At 50.8% G+C, this 17,211-nt stretch overlaps 1 protein-coding gene across 5 annotated transcripts in view; it reads right to left on the bottom strand.

Annotated features, from left to right (window-relative positions):
- Positions 1-17,211, bottom strand: part of Prdm11 (PR/SET domain 11) — a 74,941-nt gene that overhangs the window by 36,722 nt on the left and 21,008 nt on the right. For 3 of the 5 annotated variants that reach the window (XM_013074927.3, XM_087205670.1, XM_087205671.1), the window contains exons 2-4: positions 9,848-9,972; positions 9,485-9,588; positions 8,723-8,985 (exon numbers count right to left, since the gene is read on the bottom strand). In XM_013074927.3, the coding sequence (XP_012930381.2) occupies positions 8,723-8,985; positions 9,485-9,588; positions 9,848-9,972 (492 nt within the window). Of the gene's footprint in view, positions 1-8,722; positions 8,986-9,484; positions 9,589-9,847; positions 9,973-10,506; positions 10,800-17,211 lie in introns of those variants that run through there. The other 2 variants (XM_004851977.4, XM_021264302.2) reach the window with 2 other exon arrangements.

The raw sequence follows: 17,211 nt of genomic DNA, 5'->3' as shown, positions 1-17,211 counted from the left end.
CAGTGGGTGATCAGGACACAGGCCCTGTGTCCAGAGGAGCATATGCACTAGCAACAGGCGCTGCACACGGTCCACAGAACCTAAACTGCTTACTGCTCTTATCTGGCCCACTACAGAAAAGGTTGGCAATCCCTGTTCTCCACCACCTCCTGTCTACCTATCTATCTACCTATCATCCACCTATCATCTATATATCTATCATCTACCATCTATCTATCTATCTGGCATTGAACCCAGTCCTTTTCTTTCTCCCTTCCTTTCTTTTTGTTTTGTGACACGGTCTTGCTAAATTGCCCAGTCCAGACTCAAACTTGCACTCCTCCTGCCTCAGCCCCCCAAACTGTGGAGGTTACAGGCATGCACCTGGCTATAAGCCACTGACATTAAAAGTACCTTGCTTCACCGTGAAAGCTATTGCTACTTGCCTCAAGCCACTGCAGAAAGAACAGATGCAAATTCTGCATGCTGACAAAGGAAAGACCAAGGCACATTATGGTAGCTGCATTGACAAAACATCCCCAGGTGTTTGAAATGGTGACTGACAGTGGTGGAATAAAGCTATCACAGGCACACAACAGCACAGGTATCCCCAGCCACCAAGAATCTGTGTGCAGCAATCACTAACCATATTCACCTGATAAACAGCCATTTATGATGACATAAAGCAACATCATCCATCACATTAAAATGGTTTTGCTAATTTGAATTATGTTGGGGTTTGGTAACTGCATTCATTTCATATTTGTGAATTTCTGTTTTTTAATGTAGTTGTTTAGAAGTTATAAGAAACTTTATGTTTACCTAGCTTTCTGTATATAACTTTAAAAGTAGCATTAAAATAAAGTTCATGTAGCATTGGGACAATGTACAAGGTGGACAAAAGGTCAGGTCAGTTTCTGGTCTATGCTGGAAACAGTGGGCCAGTTCAAGATAATTTTTTCCTATCTCCTCTTGTTCTAATACAATGGATTTTGAGAATTACAGAATTTACCGCAGCCAGAACTGGTTCACTAGCATATTAAATTTGATGGAATCATTGATTTGGTTTGTGATTCAATAACCAAACCACCAGTATTTATAAAACAGCTACGCAAACTGAACCTATTTAATAATTCTGATATTAAGAGGAATCTTAGGATTGAAATGGACATTTTTACTCCTGGAATACTGAGATTGAAACAATTGTGTTTTATGACCTACAATATCTGAGAAAAGAAAAGGGACTTTTTTATTCCAGCTACTTATGAGACTGAGGCAAGAAGGTGGAGAGTTTGAGGCCACTCTGGGTAGCACAAAACCTTGTCTCAAAAAAACAAAACGAATGACTTTTTTCTAGCATCATCTCCTACTCTGCCTTCTAAACACTCTGTACTTCTGCCAGTCCCGATGGCCACTCCTCACCTCAGCAAGGCCTGGGTGTCCCTGGACTTTTGCACATGCGCTGCCTGCTGCTTGCAATGTCGGGTTCCTCACTCTGTAGGCCATCTGCTTCAACTCACTCCTCACAACACAGTTCCAGCCTGTGCTGAGGAGATCCAATAGGAACCGTGCATCTCTCTGCCATCTTGTTTCTAAACACCATTTCCCACAAAAAGCAATGAGAGGGCCAGGGATTTAGCTCAGTGGTTTCACCGCCTGCTGCGCAAGTGCAAGGACCCAAGTTTGATCCCCGGTACCAAAAAAAAAGCAATGAGAACTCCTGGGAGAGATGGCTGGAAAATCTTCAAATCAGGAACCCTAACCCTGAGACAATGACAAGGATTCATCACAAGAAAAGCCCCTCCCCCAGCCAGATGCAGGGAACTTAAACATCAAAATGAATGAGGACCACGGTGGGCTATAGCACAGTGAAGGAGAAAAGAATTCATGAGTCCATCTGGGTACAAAAAAAACATAGTTCTAAACAGGCATGGATGGGGAAGAGGGATGGATTTTTTTTTCTAGAAGAATGTCACATAATAAATGCAGAAGGAATGGGAAGAATAGAAAAGCATCTTAAACCATGAATAACTACACAGGCAAGAATCATCCATAGGGGCTGAAGCCAGGGGGCAGAAGCCAAGACTGACCAACACCTACCTTCCCAATCGCTCGCAGAGACTGCAGTGCTGTGCCAGAAATGCGTCGCCTAGATCTGTCCCAAGGAAACAATCCAATAAATCTAAACCTTGAACATTCCGCACACAATTGGCCCAAACTCTTCAAAAAGCAGCAATGTCAGGAAAGAGAAAAACTCTAAGAAGGGAACTCATATAACAAAGGAGGCTGAACAACATGAGAACTACAGTTATATGTGGTGCCCAGGTAGGGAAAACTATAAAGGACATTGCTCAGGGCCACTGAAGAGACCTGAATATGGACCACAGATGAGGCCGCATTGCATCCACATTAAACTTCCTGTGTAGAATAACCATATTATGGCTACCCAGGACAGAGGCCAGACAACTAGCCACGGTAGGTCAAATCCACTACCACCTTCTCTGCCTGTTTCCATACTTCCTGTGAGCCAAGATGGTTTGGGGTTTTTTTAATGATTGAAAAAAACCCTCTCTTGTGTAATTACATTTATATGATTTTCACACTTATATGAGGTTCAAATTTTATTTGCAATTATATGAAATTCCAATCGCAATGTTCACAAATAAAGTTTTATTGAGACAAAGCCTCGTCATTCAGTCACATGGCCCCTGAGGTGGCTTTCAGACTCTAATGGCAGAAGGGAGGAGCTTTGGCAAGACCCAGTACTCCACACAGCCTAAAATATTCATCAGATGGTCCTTTGGGGAAGTGTTTGCCCTCCTGTGCCAGCGTCATGACTTGACTGTGCCTCAAACAGTTCAGAAAAAAAAAGAAACAAGCAGAAAAGCGCGAGTCTGTGTGTACACGTGAAGGTACGTGCGCAAGATGTTAGCAACAGGAGACTAAGAGAGGCACAGCGTTGGGCGATCATGCAGCTTCCTGCAGTTTAACATTTCCCAAGAGTTGACAGAAATTCAACCAACAAGCAGGAAAACCACTTGCTCATGCACGCATGCAAACACACACACACACACACACACACACACACGCGCACGCGCCAACCTGTCTCAAGTGTCCATTCCTTTCTTCCTGGACACCTGACTTCCCTGAGCGCCCCTCCCCTTGGCAGTCTGCATCCACATCTAGGCAGACTCGGGTGCTCTCGGACCCTGTTCTGCAGGGTGTGTCCTGAACCTTCCCACATCCAAGTCCAAGTTCGGGAAGAAACCCCCATTCCAGGATGGAAGCTGAACAGGAAGCACTGAGACACCACCTCATACCTGCTTCTCCCCAGAACCTCGGGAGTCTAGCAGGTGGGAGGCTGCCTGACGTGGGCAGGCTATTCCATCAGTGTCCCCTTCTAATAGTCCTGGGAAATCTGTCCCATGTCAGTGCCCGGGTGGCTGAGCTGCTCCAGAGCTCGCTGGCAGCTTCCACACCATGGTTGGGGACAGGATGCCCTGGAACTTCAGGCTTCCCTTTTCCTGCAGCTATCAGACTGGGGCCCTATCAGCCCAAAGCGCACATCCAGGTCCTTATGGGGGCCATTTTTCTCCTTGGTCCTGGTTCCACATAGGGTCTCCACTCTGGTTTTTCTTTCTTCTCCCTCAGCTGTAATATGCCATCACAGTATATTTTATGCATACTAAATCCTTTATCCCCTAGCCCCTTTCCAGAACAAAACAGAGTCCAAATGAAAACTCTAAAGAGAAACCCTGCATCAGCTTCCCTTCCTTCTGCCCTGTACCAAACCATGTGACTGCACGGCAGCCCCAAGCGCCTCCCACCTGCGCATCTGCCCAGCCTGCAGGATCTAAGGGCAGCCTGGGCGACCTTGGTGATGATTTATGGTGTGTGCATTCCAATGGGATGAGAAAGCAGGTGGGGCATTTTTTTCCCTTAACAGCCAGAAGTGAATGCAAAGCTCCTGCCAGAGAGGCCAGGCCACAGAGAGAGGCAGAGCGGAAATGGTCCATTCAACCCCAGCCCTCCCGTGTGCCTTGTAACATGAAAGCGGCTCTTCTCCAGGTGGGGTGGGTCACAAGAGGCAGGACGAGGGAGGGAGGTGGACAGGGCCAGGAGGTAGAATGAGGGTCAGTTCTGCAGCCGGGCTGAACAGGTCGGAATCCTAGCTCAGCAACTCACCAGCTGCTAAGCTTTGTGCAGAATGACTCACCCCCTACAGTCCTCAGTTTCCTCTCCTGGGCAAAGGGTAGAAGGATGCATGCGTCACGGGGGCACTGTTAGGATCAAAGGAGAGGATGCTATGAGGCACCAAGCACAGGCTCACGAGTGGCTATGCTGCCCATGACCATCACCCCTGTGTCCACTGCAGTGCAGGACACTTGTGCTAGGGAGGAGTAGTGAACAGAAGTGGGTTATGCTGGATGGCAGCTTTTGAAGCCAAGCAGAAGGTTAAAAAAAAAACAAGATAATAGCAAGGATGGCCTGGGGACAGGATTTGACAAATGAATGAGGTTTAGGACATGCAGTTTCCAGACCCTGGCCCCAAATCAGAGCCATGGCTCAGCCCCTTTTCCGTCCTCTCCCATCCATCACCTGCACAAGCAGAGCTCCTTCGTATGCCTGCTTTACCCTAGACTGAGGCCTGAGCACTTGCTCCCAACACACACACACACAAACACACACACACACACACACTTCTTGGGCCATTTTGAGCACCTGTTCTTTCCAGAATTTCAACACCCATCATCTTTCAGAATCACAAAGGTCAAAGTCCCTACATGGTGCTGCCTTCTCCCTCCATCCACCACCAATCAAGGTATGGCCAGGGCTGCAACCTCTGTGGAGGCTCTAGGAGAAAACCTGTTTCCATGGGCTGCCTAAGCTTCCTGCATCTGCAAGGCCATCAGGATACTCTCTCTCTCTCTCTCTCTCTCTCTCTCTCTCTCTCTCTCTGTCTTGATGACCCTCCTGCTTCCCCCTTAGAGAAAGTCTTCTAATGATATTGAGTCGACTCAGCTAATCCAAGATAATCTTCCCATCTCAAGATGCTTAACTTAATCACATCTGCAAACTGCATTTAGCCACATAAAGAAATATATTCACAGGTTCCAAGCACTAGGACATGGACATATTGGTGGAGGGAGTCATTATTCATCCTACTACACCTCCCTCTTTCCATCTGCTCCAATCCTACTGGCTGTCCTTGCAGAGACAGAAAAGATGCTGACCCTGCCCCTTTCCATGTCCACTGTCTCCACTGGAATGTTCCAAGGTGATGAAAAGTATGACATGCCCTTCAGCTATTTTTCTTAACATCCTGTTGTAAAGTACTTGGGCTTCTTTTTAATGCTAATCTGAAGCAAGCACTCCTCTTCTCCAACTTTGCAGAGCCCAGCTTTCCTTATAGGAGTTTACTTTTTGGTGAAATGCAAAACTTTTAAAATTGTTCCGCTGTGCTGTTTGCTCTTAATCCTCAATGTAGAGCTGGCTAAAAGTCCCAAACAGTATCCATGCCACAGCCTCAACACAGGGCTGCCTTGAAATTTCCTCCACCAGAGTAATTAGTCCACTACCCTTAATCTCAGTCCCCCATAAAGTCTCAGAATATGAGCAAAATGTACAGAAATTTTCTGCCAGAGTAACACACATGGCCTGGAGTCCAGCTACCCATATAATACTTGTTCTCAACTGAAACTTCCTGAGCCTGGTCTTTACCATGTCCCTTTTTATCAGCATTCTGGTCTTCTGAGCTCTGACCAGAATCTTCCATCAAACTCAGCCTATAGCATTCTAGGGCTACTTCTACAGCCAGCATCTCTAAGCCTTTCCAAACACCTCCCATGAACCAGTTCCACAGGCTCATGAACCCTATGGTAGCATCATAGCAAAGACCTGCTTCTGAGGTACCAAAATCTGTCTAGTCACTTCCCCCATTGCTGGAACAAAATACCTTATACTTACAATTTAAGGAAGGAAAGGTTTATTTTGGCTCACATTTCAGTCCTTAGCTAGCTGTTTCCAAGGCAGTCTTCCCTCTACATCCAACCATTCCTTCAGCAGGTCTTTCCCATTGGCTTTAAGAATGGTACCTCTCTCTAATTAGCAACTCCCTTGGCCCCATGGCTTCCTCCCTTCTCTCTCTCATCTCTCTCCTCCACTCTTATCCCATCTCTGACAAAACTTCTGAGAAGTGGCGATTGTGGCTACCTTCATGATCAGGTTCCCACAGAGTTTCTGCAGGACAGCTCTGTTGTGAGGGTCTATCCTGTCCTGGGCATGGCTTCCAGTAACTCTGGCTTCTTCCTACCCGGGGCTAGGAGTGTACTCCCACTCTGAGTTGTGACAGCCAAAGTGTCTCCCAACACTGTCAACTGCCCTGCGGGTGCAAAATTACCCTAGGCTGAGACCCACCTCACTGCTAAGTTACCAGTGACCTCCCAGGCACTAAATCTAATTGATGCCTTTTAGCTCTTCTCTTCCTTGGCTTCCAAGCAAAATGTGACACAGTTGGCCACCAAGCCTGTCACAAACCCCTCTTCTCCCTACACACTGCCCACACATCCCAGCCCCACTGACCACCTGGGCACAGATGATTCACAAGTGACATCTCCAAGCTTCCTCTCTAAGCTCCAAATCCATATAGCCACCTCTCTACTACATGTCACCACTTGGGCATCTCCTAATGCAAAAGGACACAACAAAAATCCTGGTCATTCCCCCAGCCAGTCCCCTTCCAGCATGCTCCCCTCTGCAGAGAAAGGCACATTTGTGACCTGTGCAAAGAGGGGGACAACGGCAGGAGTTGTCCTTGACATTCTCCACTCCCTGGTTGAGGCCTCAGAGGCCACCAGCAAGTCAGAGCTCCAAGTCGGCCCACTGTCTGCACATCTGTGTTCACGGGTCTCTGCCAAGCTTCCTCCACCACAGTGCCCTCCCTGGGACCAGGCTCTGGCCTCTGTTCTTGACTAACGCCCCGCACTCTGCCCCCAAGCAAATCTCCAGGCTGAAGGCAAAGTCACCCTTCCAGACACAAATGACGTCACTCCTGCTGATCACAAACTATCTAAATGCTTCTCACTGTCCTTAAAAAAGACAGAAGCCCTGAGATTGCCCACTGGGGCCTACATACTCAGTCTTTATCCCTCCTCCACGATCCTGGGTTTGCTGTAATCCAGGCACCACAGGGCCTTTGCTCATGCTGTGCTGTCTACCTGATGTCCCTCCTCTGTTTTCAGTTAGCGACCCTTTGCTTCCTTCAGTCACAGCTCAGAAGCAGGAAGTCTTCTCTGACCTCTGGCCACACCACTGCCCTGGCTGTTCACTTTTTCCCAGCCTCACTCTCTTGCCATCACCTGTCAGAGTCATAATTACACATGTATTTGTCTTCTTCATGGATCAATCCCATTGCTGCACAGTAAGCTCTGTGAGTTCAGGACTGACATCAGATCCAGGCTGCCATGGTATCAGCAGGGCCCTCTACCGCCTCGCAGATGTGGCACTCAGAGCAGGAACATTTATGTGATGAATAATCCTGCCTTTATCCATAGCCTCCCATCACTGTCCAGTGGTGAAGCTCAACTCCTGAGCGTTGTCTTGGGAATCCTTCCTCCTCATAACATTCCACCCATCAACCCACCTCGGGGATTCTCCCTGCTACATCTCTCTCAACACTACCCAGTCTGGCACCTGAGTCCAAGCCACCATCTTTGTTTCACAGGGACCCTCATCCCAGCCTCCTACCTAGGAACCTGACTTTCCATGCAGCAGCCTGACCATGTCACACCTCCGCTGGGCAGTGTCACTGGCTTGCCCTGGCCCTCACGATGAAGGATGCACACTTATCCTGGCTTAGGAAATGTACCAGGACTGGCCCTTACTTTCCTCCACCACCAATTGCTTGCCACTACCTCTTGGACTCATCACAGCTGCCACCACACCAGACTTTTCCAAGCTCCTCTTTCAGCTCCTGAGTTTGCAGGGAGCCTTCCAACCCTAGCTGCTACTCATTCTTCAAGCCCAAGGCTAATGGAAGCCTTTCGCCAACCCCTCAACTAAGCCAACAATAATAGTAAGAGCAGCTAGTCACTGTGATCACTAAGCCAAGCATAATCCCAAGAACGTTAAGATACTGACTCATTCCCTCCTTGCCATCAGCTATTATTAGCCTCATGTTGCAAAACAACAGAGAGAAGTAAATGACTTGTCCAAGGTCACGTTCAATAGTAAATACCAGGGCTGGCTGACATTACACACAGTCTGCAGGCCCCAAATTCTTGGGCACTATCAACACTGCCATGTCCCTCTGAGTTAAGTTCCCAGGGCATCCTGTATTCCCCTTTTGGGAACCACGACCACAGGTGTTCATGCTCAGGTAACACTTGGGACCTCATCTGTCTTGTGGAAAGCTTCACTTCCAGCACTTGGCCCTGTACCAGAAATGAGTGCTTTCAGGGCTGAATGTCATGTTCTGCATCCCCACTGCCCCAGCTCCAAGTTATTTGCCCCCGAAAGGCCTGCCAGACATACAGGGGAGAATCCATAGGAAAACTGCCCTGAGTCAGCCCAGTGATTTATTGATCTGCTGACAGGCACCCAGCCAGGGTTCTGGGCCAGCCAGATCTGTCATCCACATCCAGAGGTGGCAGAAAAGCTCTTGGACCTGCATATGGCTCCCCCTGCTGGTTTTCTTCCATGTCCCTGGCCACCTCTTCCCTCGAACAGCCCAGGGGATACTCACCAGCCATGAGAAGAAGCCAGCCGATTTGTCCTGGGTGGAGATCTGCCCCTCATAGGGGCCAAAAATGTGGCCCTTGGGAATGACTTCATTTATGCATCGCACGTCGCTCTCTCCACCAGCTTCCTTGACTACCTCCATGCCCTGTGGGATGGTGAGGGCCGCCCGGTCTGGGATGCCCACGGGCACTGGTGTGTCAGACACAAAGACCGGGCGTCCATGGTTGGGGCACTCATCCACGAAGTACTCCTGGCAGGACTCGCAGACTGGACAGAGGGAAGAAGAGGCGGGGCTCAGCTATGATGGGGAGGGAGGACGCCCACAGAGGAGGCCTTGAGGCTGAGGGGAGGACCACCCCGGGGACAGGGGGCAGCGGAAAGCACACTGCATAGGTCTCAGGGGTCCCAGCCCCGGTGATCCCCCCGCAGGCCCGATCACCCTCTACCTTTCCTGGGGAATCAAAGGACATGCCTGCCGTACCAAGCCCTGCCTCTCAAGTCAGAAAACGGGGAAGAAAGTGCCAGGCTTTGGAGTCCAGTGGGTTAGGTGTGAGTTGCAACTGAACATCTATGGGCCGTGGGAGCTGGAACAGGATACTGAACTCTCACCAAGCCTCAGTGTTCTCACCCAGAAAATGGGCCAACAACGAGGTCTAAGGGGAGTCTGAGCCTGCACGTGGCACACCACATGCAAGTGCCTGTCCCCGTGCCCCTACCTCTGTCCCCATCAGGGGTGAAGCAGCCCACAGCCTCCAGCCCCACTTACACCAGAAATCCACTTGCTGGAAGCTCTTGGGCACAATGAGGTCGCGCTTCCCCTTCAGTTTCTTGGGCTCAACTTCCACAGCCAAGGGCTCTGGTCTCCTAGAGCTGCCCAGGACAGAGCCGGCAAAGAAAGTAGAGAAGCCGTCAGCATAAGAGCGCAGTGAGGAGAGGGGCTGGGGGCCTGGTGGGGGGACCCGGGGACGTGGGGTGGAGGTAGGATGGGAACCTGGAGTCCTGGGGCCCTGGGGCCGACCCTGAGCAGGTTAAGGAAGGTGGGCAGGGAGCTGGAACTCTCCCCTGGGTCCCCCAGCCACGCAGCCCGGCCACCCTGCAGCTGCTCTCCACGTGCACACAAGGGCCTCACCAGGGCTGGCCATACTCCTGGTCTCGGAGAGGAGAGCGGACCTCTGTCTTCACCACGGTCACCATATCACCCACCGCTGCCTTGGTTTGGGCCAAACACTCCTTCATATTCTCAGTCATTCTGTCCTGGGGCGGGAGGTGAGATGGACAGAAAGGGTCAAAGACACAGGGGGACAGGGATGGGGGGCAGGGGTCCCTCGGAGTCTGGTTACCCTCCCTGCATCCCCAAAGGAAGCGCTGGAGAACACAGACAACAAAAACAGCTGTAGCCCAGCCAAGAGGAAATGCCATATCTGTCCCGGGCTGGTCCTAGGGACGACTGGAGCCACCAGCCCCATGGGGTCAGGGACCAGGGCACCTCAGGCCAGGAGGCTGGGCTGGGAAGCGCTGCCTGGATCCCAAGACCAAAGGGCAAAGGCCATGAGACGTCCGCATGAGCCTAGGCATTAAACTCTGCAAAGCAGAGCCCCGAGGGAACAACTCGAGCCCAACTTGGGCCAAGAGGGTGGGCACCAGGGCCGGACCTCAGCGGCCAGACCTGCCAGGCGGCCGCTAGAGGGGCAGGTACGGGCGGGGCTGCGGTGCGGAGTGGGCCGGCCAGGCGAGCCCGGGCTGCAAGCCCCACCCCTCGGTCGGGGCAGCCTCTCGCGCCCCGCTTACCGCCCTCCGCCAACGCGCCAGGCTTCAGGCCCTCCCTCGGCACCCCGGGGTCCTCATGCCAAGCCCGGGCACACTCTTCGGGCAGGGACAGCGCGCAGCAGCTCGCCTGGGATGGCGCTGGGCCCCGGGACTGGGCGAGCGGCGGGTGTGACTCACAACCCGGGGCCCGCTGGCCACACCCCTGCTCCGCGGCTAATCAGCCCCTGCTCCCCACCGGGGCCCCAAAGCCGCCGGCTGCTGGGAGGGGTGTGGGGAGGCGGGAGGCCGGCCCCCTCCCCGGAGCCAGCAGGGCCGGGGGCGCGCAGGCCCGGGCGCGCGGACCCGGCCGGGCGGGGCCGCGGCGGCGAGCGGGAGGCCGGGGCGGGCGCCCACCTTCCCGGCCGGGCGCTCGGTACCCCCCCCCCCCGGGCCGTGCCCGCCCCCACCTCCGCCCTCCCGCCCGGCATTCCTTGCGGGGCATGTGGCTTCTTGCCGGCCCCGGGGGCACGCAGTTGGCTGGCGGCCGGGAGGGGCTCGCGGAGCGGGGGCAGCGTCGCGGGCCAGGCGGGAGGAATGCCAGGGCCTCCCACGGGTCCGCGCCCACTCGGGCCGGGGGGCGCTGGGCTCGGACGGCGTCTGGGGGTCCCCACCTGCACGCCGGGTGGATGGCGTGCACGCCCCCTCCGCCTCCTGTAGCGCTGACCAGGGTTTGCCTCCGCGGGGCCGTGGGACAGTCCCCACCCCTCCTGCAGGGCCATCGTCGGGGGTCACCGGGAGCCGGAAGATGTGGAGCGACTTGCCCAAGGTCGCGCAGACCCTGCCTGATGGAACCTGCACTAGAAGCTGGGGCTCAGCCTCAGTTATTGCTAATAGGAGCACCCCCAAATCCGAGTGTCCAATCTCAGGTCTGGATGCCACTGGCATCGCCCTGGTGTGAGTTCAGGCCGCTGCCCACAGTCCAGCCACCAGGTAGGGGTGAGGCCCTGAAGGCTGTAAGGATGGCGGGACCCCGGCCCTTAACTGAGGCTCAGGGGTCACTTGCGTGGGCAAAAGTCACACAGATATCCTGAGGTGGTGACATCTAGTGGCCAGGAGCTCTGGAAGGTGAGACCCAAGCTCCCATCCGAAAGGGCAGATGCTGGGGACTGAATGCGTCGCCCGCCTCCCTCTCCCATTCGTCCGCTGTAACCCTAAGCCCCATTGTGACTGTGTTTGGACATAGGGCTGTGAGGAGGTGACAAAGATGGAGGTTTAAGGGTCACCAGGCCCCTCCGTCTCCAGGGTGTGACAACACCAGGAGAAGGCAGCCACCCCAGAAGGCAGGGAGCTGTCACCAGGAGCTGTGGCCACCTTGATGTTGCCTTGCCAGGCTCCAGAGCCATGAGAAGTAAAATGCTTGCTGTCCAAGCCCCCTGGTCCACAGTCTGACTCTGTGGCAGCCCTGGCTGGCAAGCACTGAAGGTTACCTGACAGCTCTGCACTCCTGCTTCTGCACCTGGACAATGTGCCTGATAACAGATTCCATCCACACGGCGGCTTGTGACACGGCCAGAGACTGGGGAGACAGAACCTGAACATCACGCTGAAGAAAGCTGACAGGATGGTGGAGACAAGCGACATCACTGAGAGGTGGCTTTGAAGTCTCTCCATTGGATCAGATTTATTTTTAAGTCAACCACTTGCAAACTCTGGCACTTTCTTAGAACTCACTGCTTAGGAACCATTTGCATGGGGCATCCCTACCTGGGCACTGTGCCCTTTACTGCCCAACCCGGATGTGCTGCTGCATCCTGCCACAGGGCCTGGCAACCTGGTGTGTAGCCACTGCCCTTTCCACCCACCAGTACCCTCCCTCTCCTCGCACTTGTTACATGTATAACAGTCTTCTGCTAGCACAAGTACTTGGTTAATATGCTCCTTAATAGATCGTGAGCTCCCTGAGGGGAGGCTCTAGCTCCCCACTGACTCCCCACACCTGTGACAGAGCCTGTCACCAGGACAAGGCCAGGGAAAGGCAAGCCAGCTGCTGGGCCTTGATCTTCAAGGAGGCCCTCCCTCCTGGAGCCACTGCACTTGCAAGGTTGACATGGGAGCATGCAGCCTCCATACGCTTTGCACCCTAAGTGCCTGGCGTGTCTTACACCAGTCTCAGCCTGGCCCAGCACGTAGCATCTGTCTCAATCAATTAAGATTTACCAAATGAATTCACCATCAGATGACTCACAGCATAATGTACCGCCCCCCTCAAGTGTGTCCCACTGGGTCCGTAGAGAATCTCAGCTCGACAAGAGACCTCAGAAGGAGGGACAGGTGGGTGGGTTGTGCTTTTCAATCCTCTTCCCCATGCAAGTCTCTGGCAGTGACCCTGACAGGCAAGGCAGGTGGCAAGGAAGGCTGGCAAGGTGGGGATGGAGGAGCGAGGTTCAGCAGAGGGAGTGACAGCACTGGACCCAGCAGGCCCAGATCCTGATTCTGATGGCAGGCTGCAAAGTATGAGCTGCGTGGCACCTCCTTTCCTTCTCTGGGGCTCCGAGTCTTCGTGGGTAAAATGCCAATGATTGTAATTGCCAGGCTATTCCCAGGAGGAGTAAATGATAAGGCTGAAGCGAGGCCTGGGGACGAACTGAGCGTTCCCAGTCTGTGTGGGATATTGATGCTATCCTGGCTGCCCCACAGAGGCGAGGGACCAAGAGGGAGGAGGAGAGAGTGGGTGGAGGGAAGAAAGACCGGAAGCAGAGGGGATAGTGGGCAACAATAAGAATTCTCTTTTTTCAAAGGATGGAGAGAAGAGAGGGAAGGGGGAGGAAAAGAGAAAATGGAGAGGGAAAGAAAGACAGAGAGAAGGGCTGGGAAAAAGAGGCTGACAAATGTTCCAAGTCAAATGGTCCCAGAAAACCACCCCCTTCTGAGAAAAGCATGTTTGCCTGTGGGCCTTCCTTTTGTGACTTCTCCTTCACACCCACCCATCATCACGGGAAAGATTTGTGGTGTCCCGAAACATAAACACATTGAGGTTGAGCATCCCTTATCCAAAATGCTCAGATGGGACCAGAGTGTTTGGGAGTTGGGAATTTTTCAGATTTGAGAATCTTTGCCTTGACTTTACTTGTTGAGCATCCAAAATCTGAAAATCCAAAATGCCCTCAAAGTGACATTTTTTTTGATCAGTGCTTAAAAATTTCAGATTTCAAAGTATTTTGGATTTTGGATTAGGGATTTTTCAACCAGTACTAAATAGGACAGTTAAGAAACAACTAGAGAGGGACGGGGATTTAGCTTGGTGGTTTCGCCACCTGCTGCACAAGCACAAAGACCGGAGTTCAATCCCCGGCACCAAAAAAAAAAAACAACTAGAGAGTGTCAGAGACCTTGAAAAAGAATGGCACTGATTATCCTAATTATGTGTTTCGAGGTGGTTAAAGATTGAGTTCCCCATCCAGTTCTGAGCATCCTGGCAGCCACAGCAAGAAGCGACACATGATGAGCCTCGACGTTCTCATTCTTTGACACCTATGTATGCACTGTAAGCACGAGTGAGTTCTGTCCATTCTTGGAAGAGTCCAGCTGCCTGGAGGGCCAGGACCAAGCCTCACTTGTATGACTCACATGTGAAACAGCACTGGAGTGGACCTCCGATACTTCTGCACTGAAACAGAAGGAGACTCTCCGATCTAAATTGAAGGCTGGAGTGGACAGGATGTGTCAGGGTCAGATGAACCTCCATTTGGGGAGAGAGGGAACCGGGCCACTGTCCTTCACTGGATCCACTGCAGCGGACACTGAAGGCCTGGGCCAGGGAGACGCCAGCTGCCTTCTGGGCAAACTTCGCCAGTGCTACCTGCCCAGGGAGGGGGTCAGGGAGGGAGTCCGCCTCCCCGTGGGGGATCCAGGCCGCTGGCAAGCCTCTCTCCTGGCTGGCTCCTCCAAGTCTGCACACGCAGAGATTAAGCCTGCTGCAAACCCGGGAGGAGGGGGCCGAGAGCAGCCCGGGAGCCTGCAGCTCTGTTTTCGCCCCAGGCATAGTGCCAGGCTCCTGGAATGCCCAGCAGCCAGAGTGGCCAGGGGACCAGGAGCCCATGCCCACTGGGTTTCCCTAGAGCTGGCACCAGGAGAAGCTGGCAGGTCAGTCTGGTACACAGCACGGCATCCTTGCTCTCCCCTCTCATAACAAGGGACACTGACCTGAGCTGGTACCTGGAGCCCTCATCTCAGTCCTGGTTGTGCCATAAACATCTCAAAAGAGCCTAAAAATGTTCCTGTGTGTACTAGGCCTGTTTCTCCTTCTGGAAAAATCAAATCTCCAACTCCTGGTTCCCAACAGTAAACCATGAGGGACAGAATGGGGAGGGCTTGGAATTATTAAAGGCAGTAGTTGAATTTATACAACCAGCAAGCGCTGCCTATAGAGGAAATAAATTATGAGCCTTCGACTCATATGGAAGACAGATTTGCAAATGCTTCCAGATACTTTTGTGATTCACAGAAGATTTATTTATGAATGTGCTATTGAATTCATGAAAGCCATATGTCACTGTATATTCTGTTAATCAACTGATACCAGCACAGGCCCTCACAGCTGAGTAACTTTGAGAAAATTAATTCACCACCGTTACCTCGGTTTCCCCATTTATTGTGTGGGACTGATGTCAGAGCCTGTCTCACTGGGCCATTTTATACAGCATCGTGCCTGCTCTATAATAAGAACCTTATAAATAGGTTATTTATTACTATCCCTCATTTTATTATTATTTAAAACTATAATGGAGGTTGGGTGTGGTTAGTAAAGCCTTTTTTGAAACTAAAAGATAGGGTTGGTCAAGAAAAACAAAAACAAAAAATAAAAAGCAAAACAGGGCCAGGCTCAGTATAGCTCAGTGTTACAGTATTTGCCTAGCATGCTTGAGGCCCTCAGTTTGATCCCCAGTAGAGGGTAATTCACAAGTGGTTACTATTCCTAATAGATAAATACTTTTTATTAATCAGTACTTTTTTAAAAAAGCTTTCATCATTAGAAAAAAATGGGGAAAACCTATACAAGCAATTGTAAAAGAGACAAATGACCAATATGCTTTATAGAAAACTGAAACCTTATTAATAGTCAAACATATGTAAAAAACAAAACAAATAAACTGGCCGTGGTGGTGCATGCCTGTAATCCCAGCACTCTGGGAGGCTGAGGCAGGAGGATCACAACTTTGAGGCCAGCCTGAGCAACTTAGCTACTTAGAAAGAGCTTGTCTCAAAATTAAAAATTAAAAAAGGGCTAGGGATGTAGATTGGTGCAGAGGCCCTGGGTTCAATCTCCAGTACTGAAAAAAAAAATGTCTCCTGTATTAAGTTGCCAAAAATTTTAAATCATGATGATATTGAGAATTGTCAAGGGTGCAGGGAATGAGTACTTCAAACCCTACATTTTGGAGCATAATTTAGCACAATGTTTCTGGAGGGTAATTTGGCAACTAATATCAAAAGTCCAACCCTTTGTAGGTGCAATCTCACATCCGGGAATTTATCCTAAGGATGTAATTAAATTGTGACCAAAGATTTCCTGCAAAGCTGTCCTCTGCAACATGATTTATAGTAGCAAAAGAATGAGAAACAATTTAAACCTCCAAAAGAGGAGAGAAGTTAACACATAGCATACAATGAAACACTAGACAGCAATTAACAATCCTACAGACAGGAGAGCTATTGAAACAGAAATGCATGCTCAACATACTGTGAAATAAAAATGAAAGTTATTACTAAGTAAAGGAAGCAAATCTGAAAAGGCTACATCGTGTACCACTGCAACTTTGTGACATTCTGGAAAGGGCAAGGCTATGGAGACAATGAAGAGCCAAACAGGCAGAACACAGGATTTTAAGGAGCATTTTACTCTGTAAGATGCTAGAACAGGAAATGCTGCCCATCATGCATGTGCCCTAACCCACAGAAGATCAATACTGAGCGAATCCTAATGTAAACTATGGCCCTTGGTTAATGACAGCACATCATCAACTGACATGACAGGGTCATCAACTGTAACAACATGTACCCGCTTTAAAGTGTGAGTGTAGACAGGGGGTGTATAGGAATCTGTTTTGCTCTGAGCCTAAAGCTGCTCTTTTTAAAAAAAAAAATCTATCTTTTTAAAAATGAAAGTTATGAAAAAATAGATACAAAGTAATCAATTCGCAATGATATGGGCTTGCATGCTCAAGTCCCAGAGGATATATTTTGGGATACTATTGTAGTTAATTGGGGGACATGCATTTCTCTCTTCTTGCTTATGAGGAAAAGTGTCATTTAAAAATTCTTTAGGGAGGCCAGGGATGTAGCGCAGTGGCACCACACCTGCCTGACAAGCAGAAGATCCTGAGATGCAGCTCGGTGGTAGAGCACTTGCCTAGCATGTGTGACACACACAATCTTTAAAGGAATTCTACCCATATTTAGTTTAGAAATTGCTAGAGGAAAAAAGGATCCTTTCACCTTTACCTCTTTAATATTTGAGGCTGAGGTTCAACCCACTGGTTGGAGGAGGAGGAAACCAAAGCAGAGGCTGAATGCCTGACAGGTAAGTGGCATTTGTTGGATACCTGGAGAATTAATCAATCCATGGATCAATGGGGCCCCTGCATTTTCACCAGGAAGTGGTCTGTGTTTATTCTTTCTTTTGATTCTGTCTTGAAAAAGTTTGCCTAATCTGCATTCTTCATCTATTTAGTTAGCATTTGTATCACT

This window comes from Heterocephalus glaber, unplaced genomic scaffold (genome assembly GCF_053883595.1).
Source record: "Heterocephalus glaber isolate CG9 unplaced genomic scaffold, H.glaber_assembly_v1.0 deba00000594, whole genome shotgun sequence".
Lineage (NCBI taxonomy): Eukaryota > Metazoa > Chordata > Mammalia > Rodentia > Bathyergidae > Heterocephalus > Heterocephalus glaber.
The sequence above is the reverse complement of the archived record's forward strand: the minus strand, read 5'-3'. Positions and strand labels throughout refer to the sequence as shown.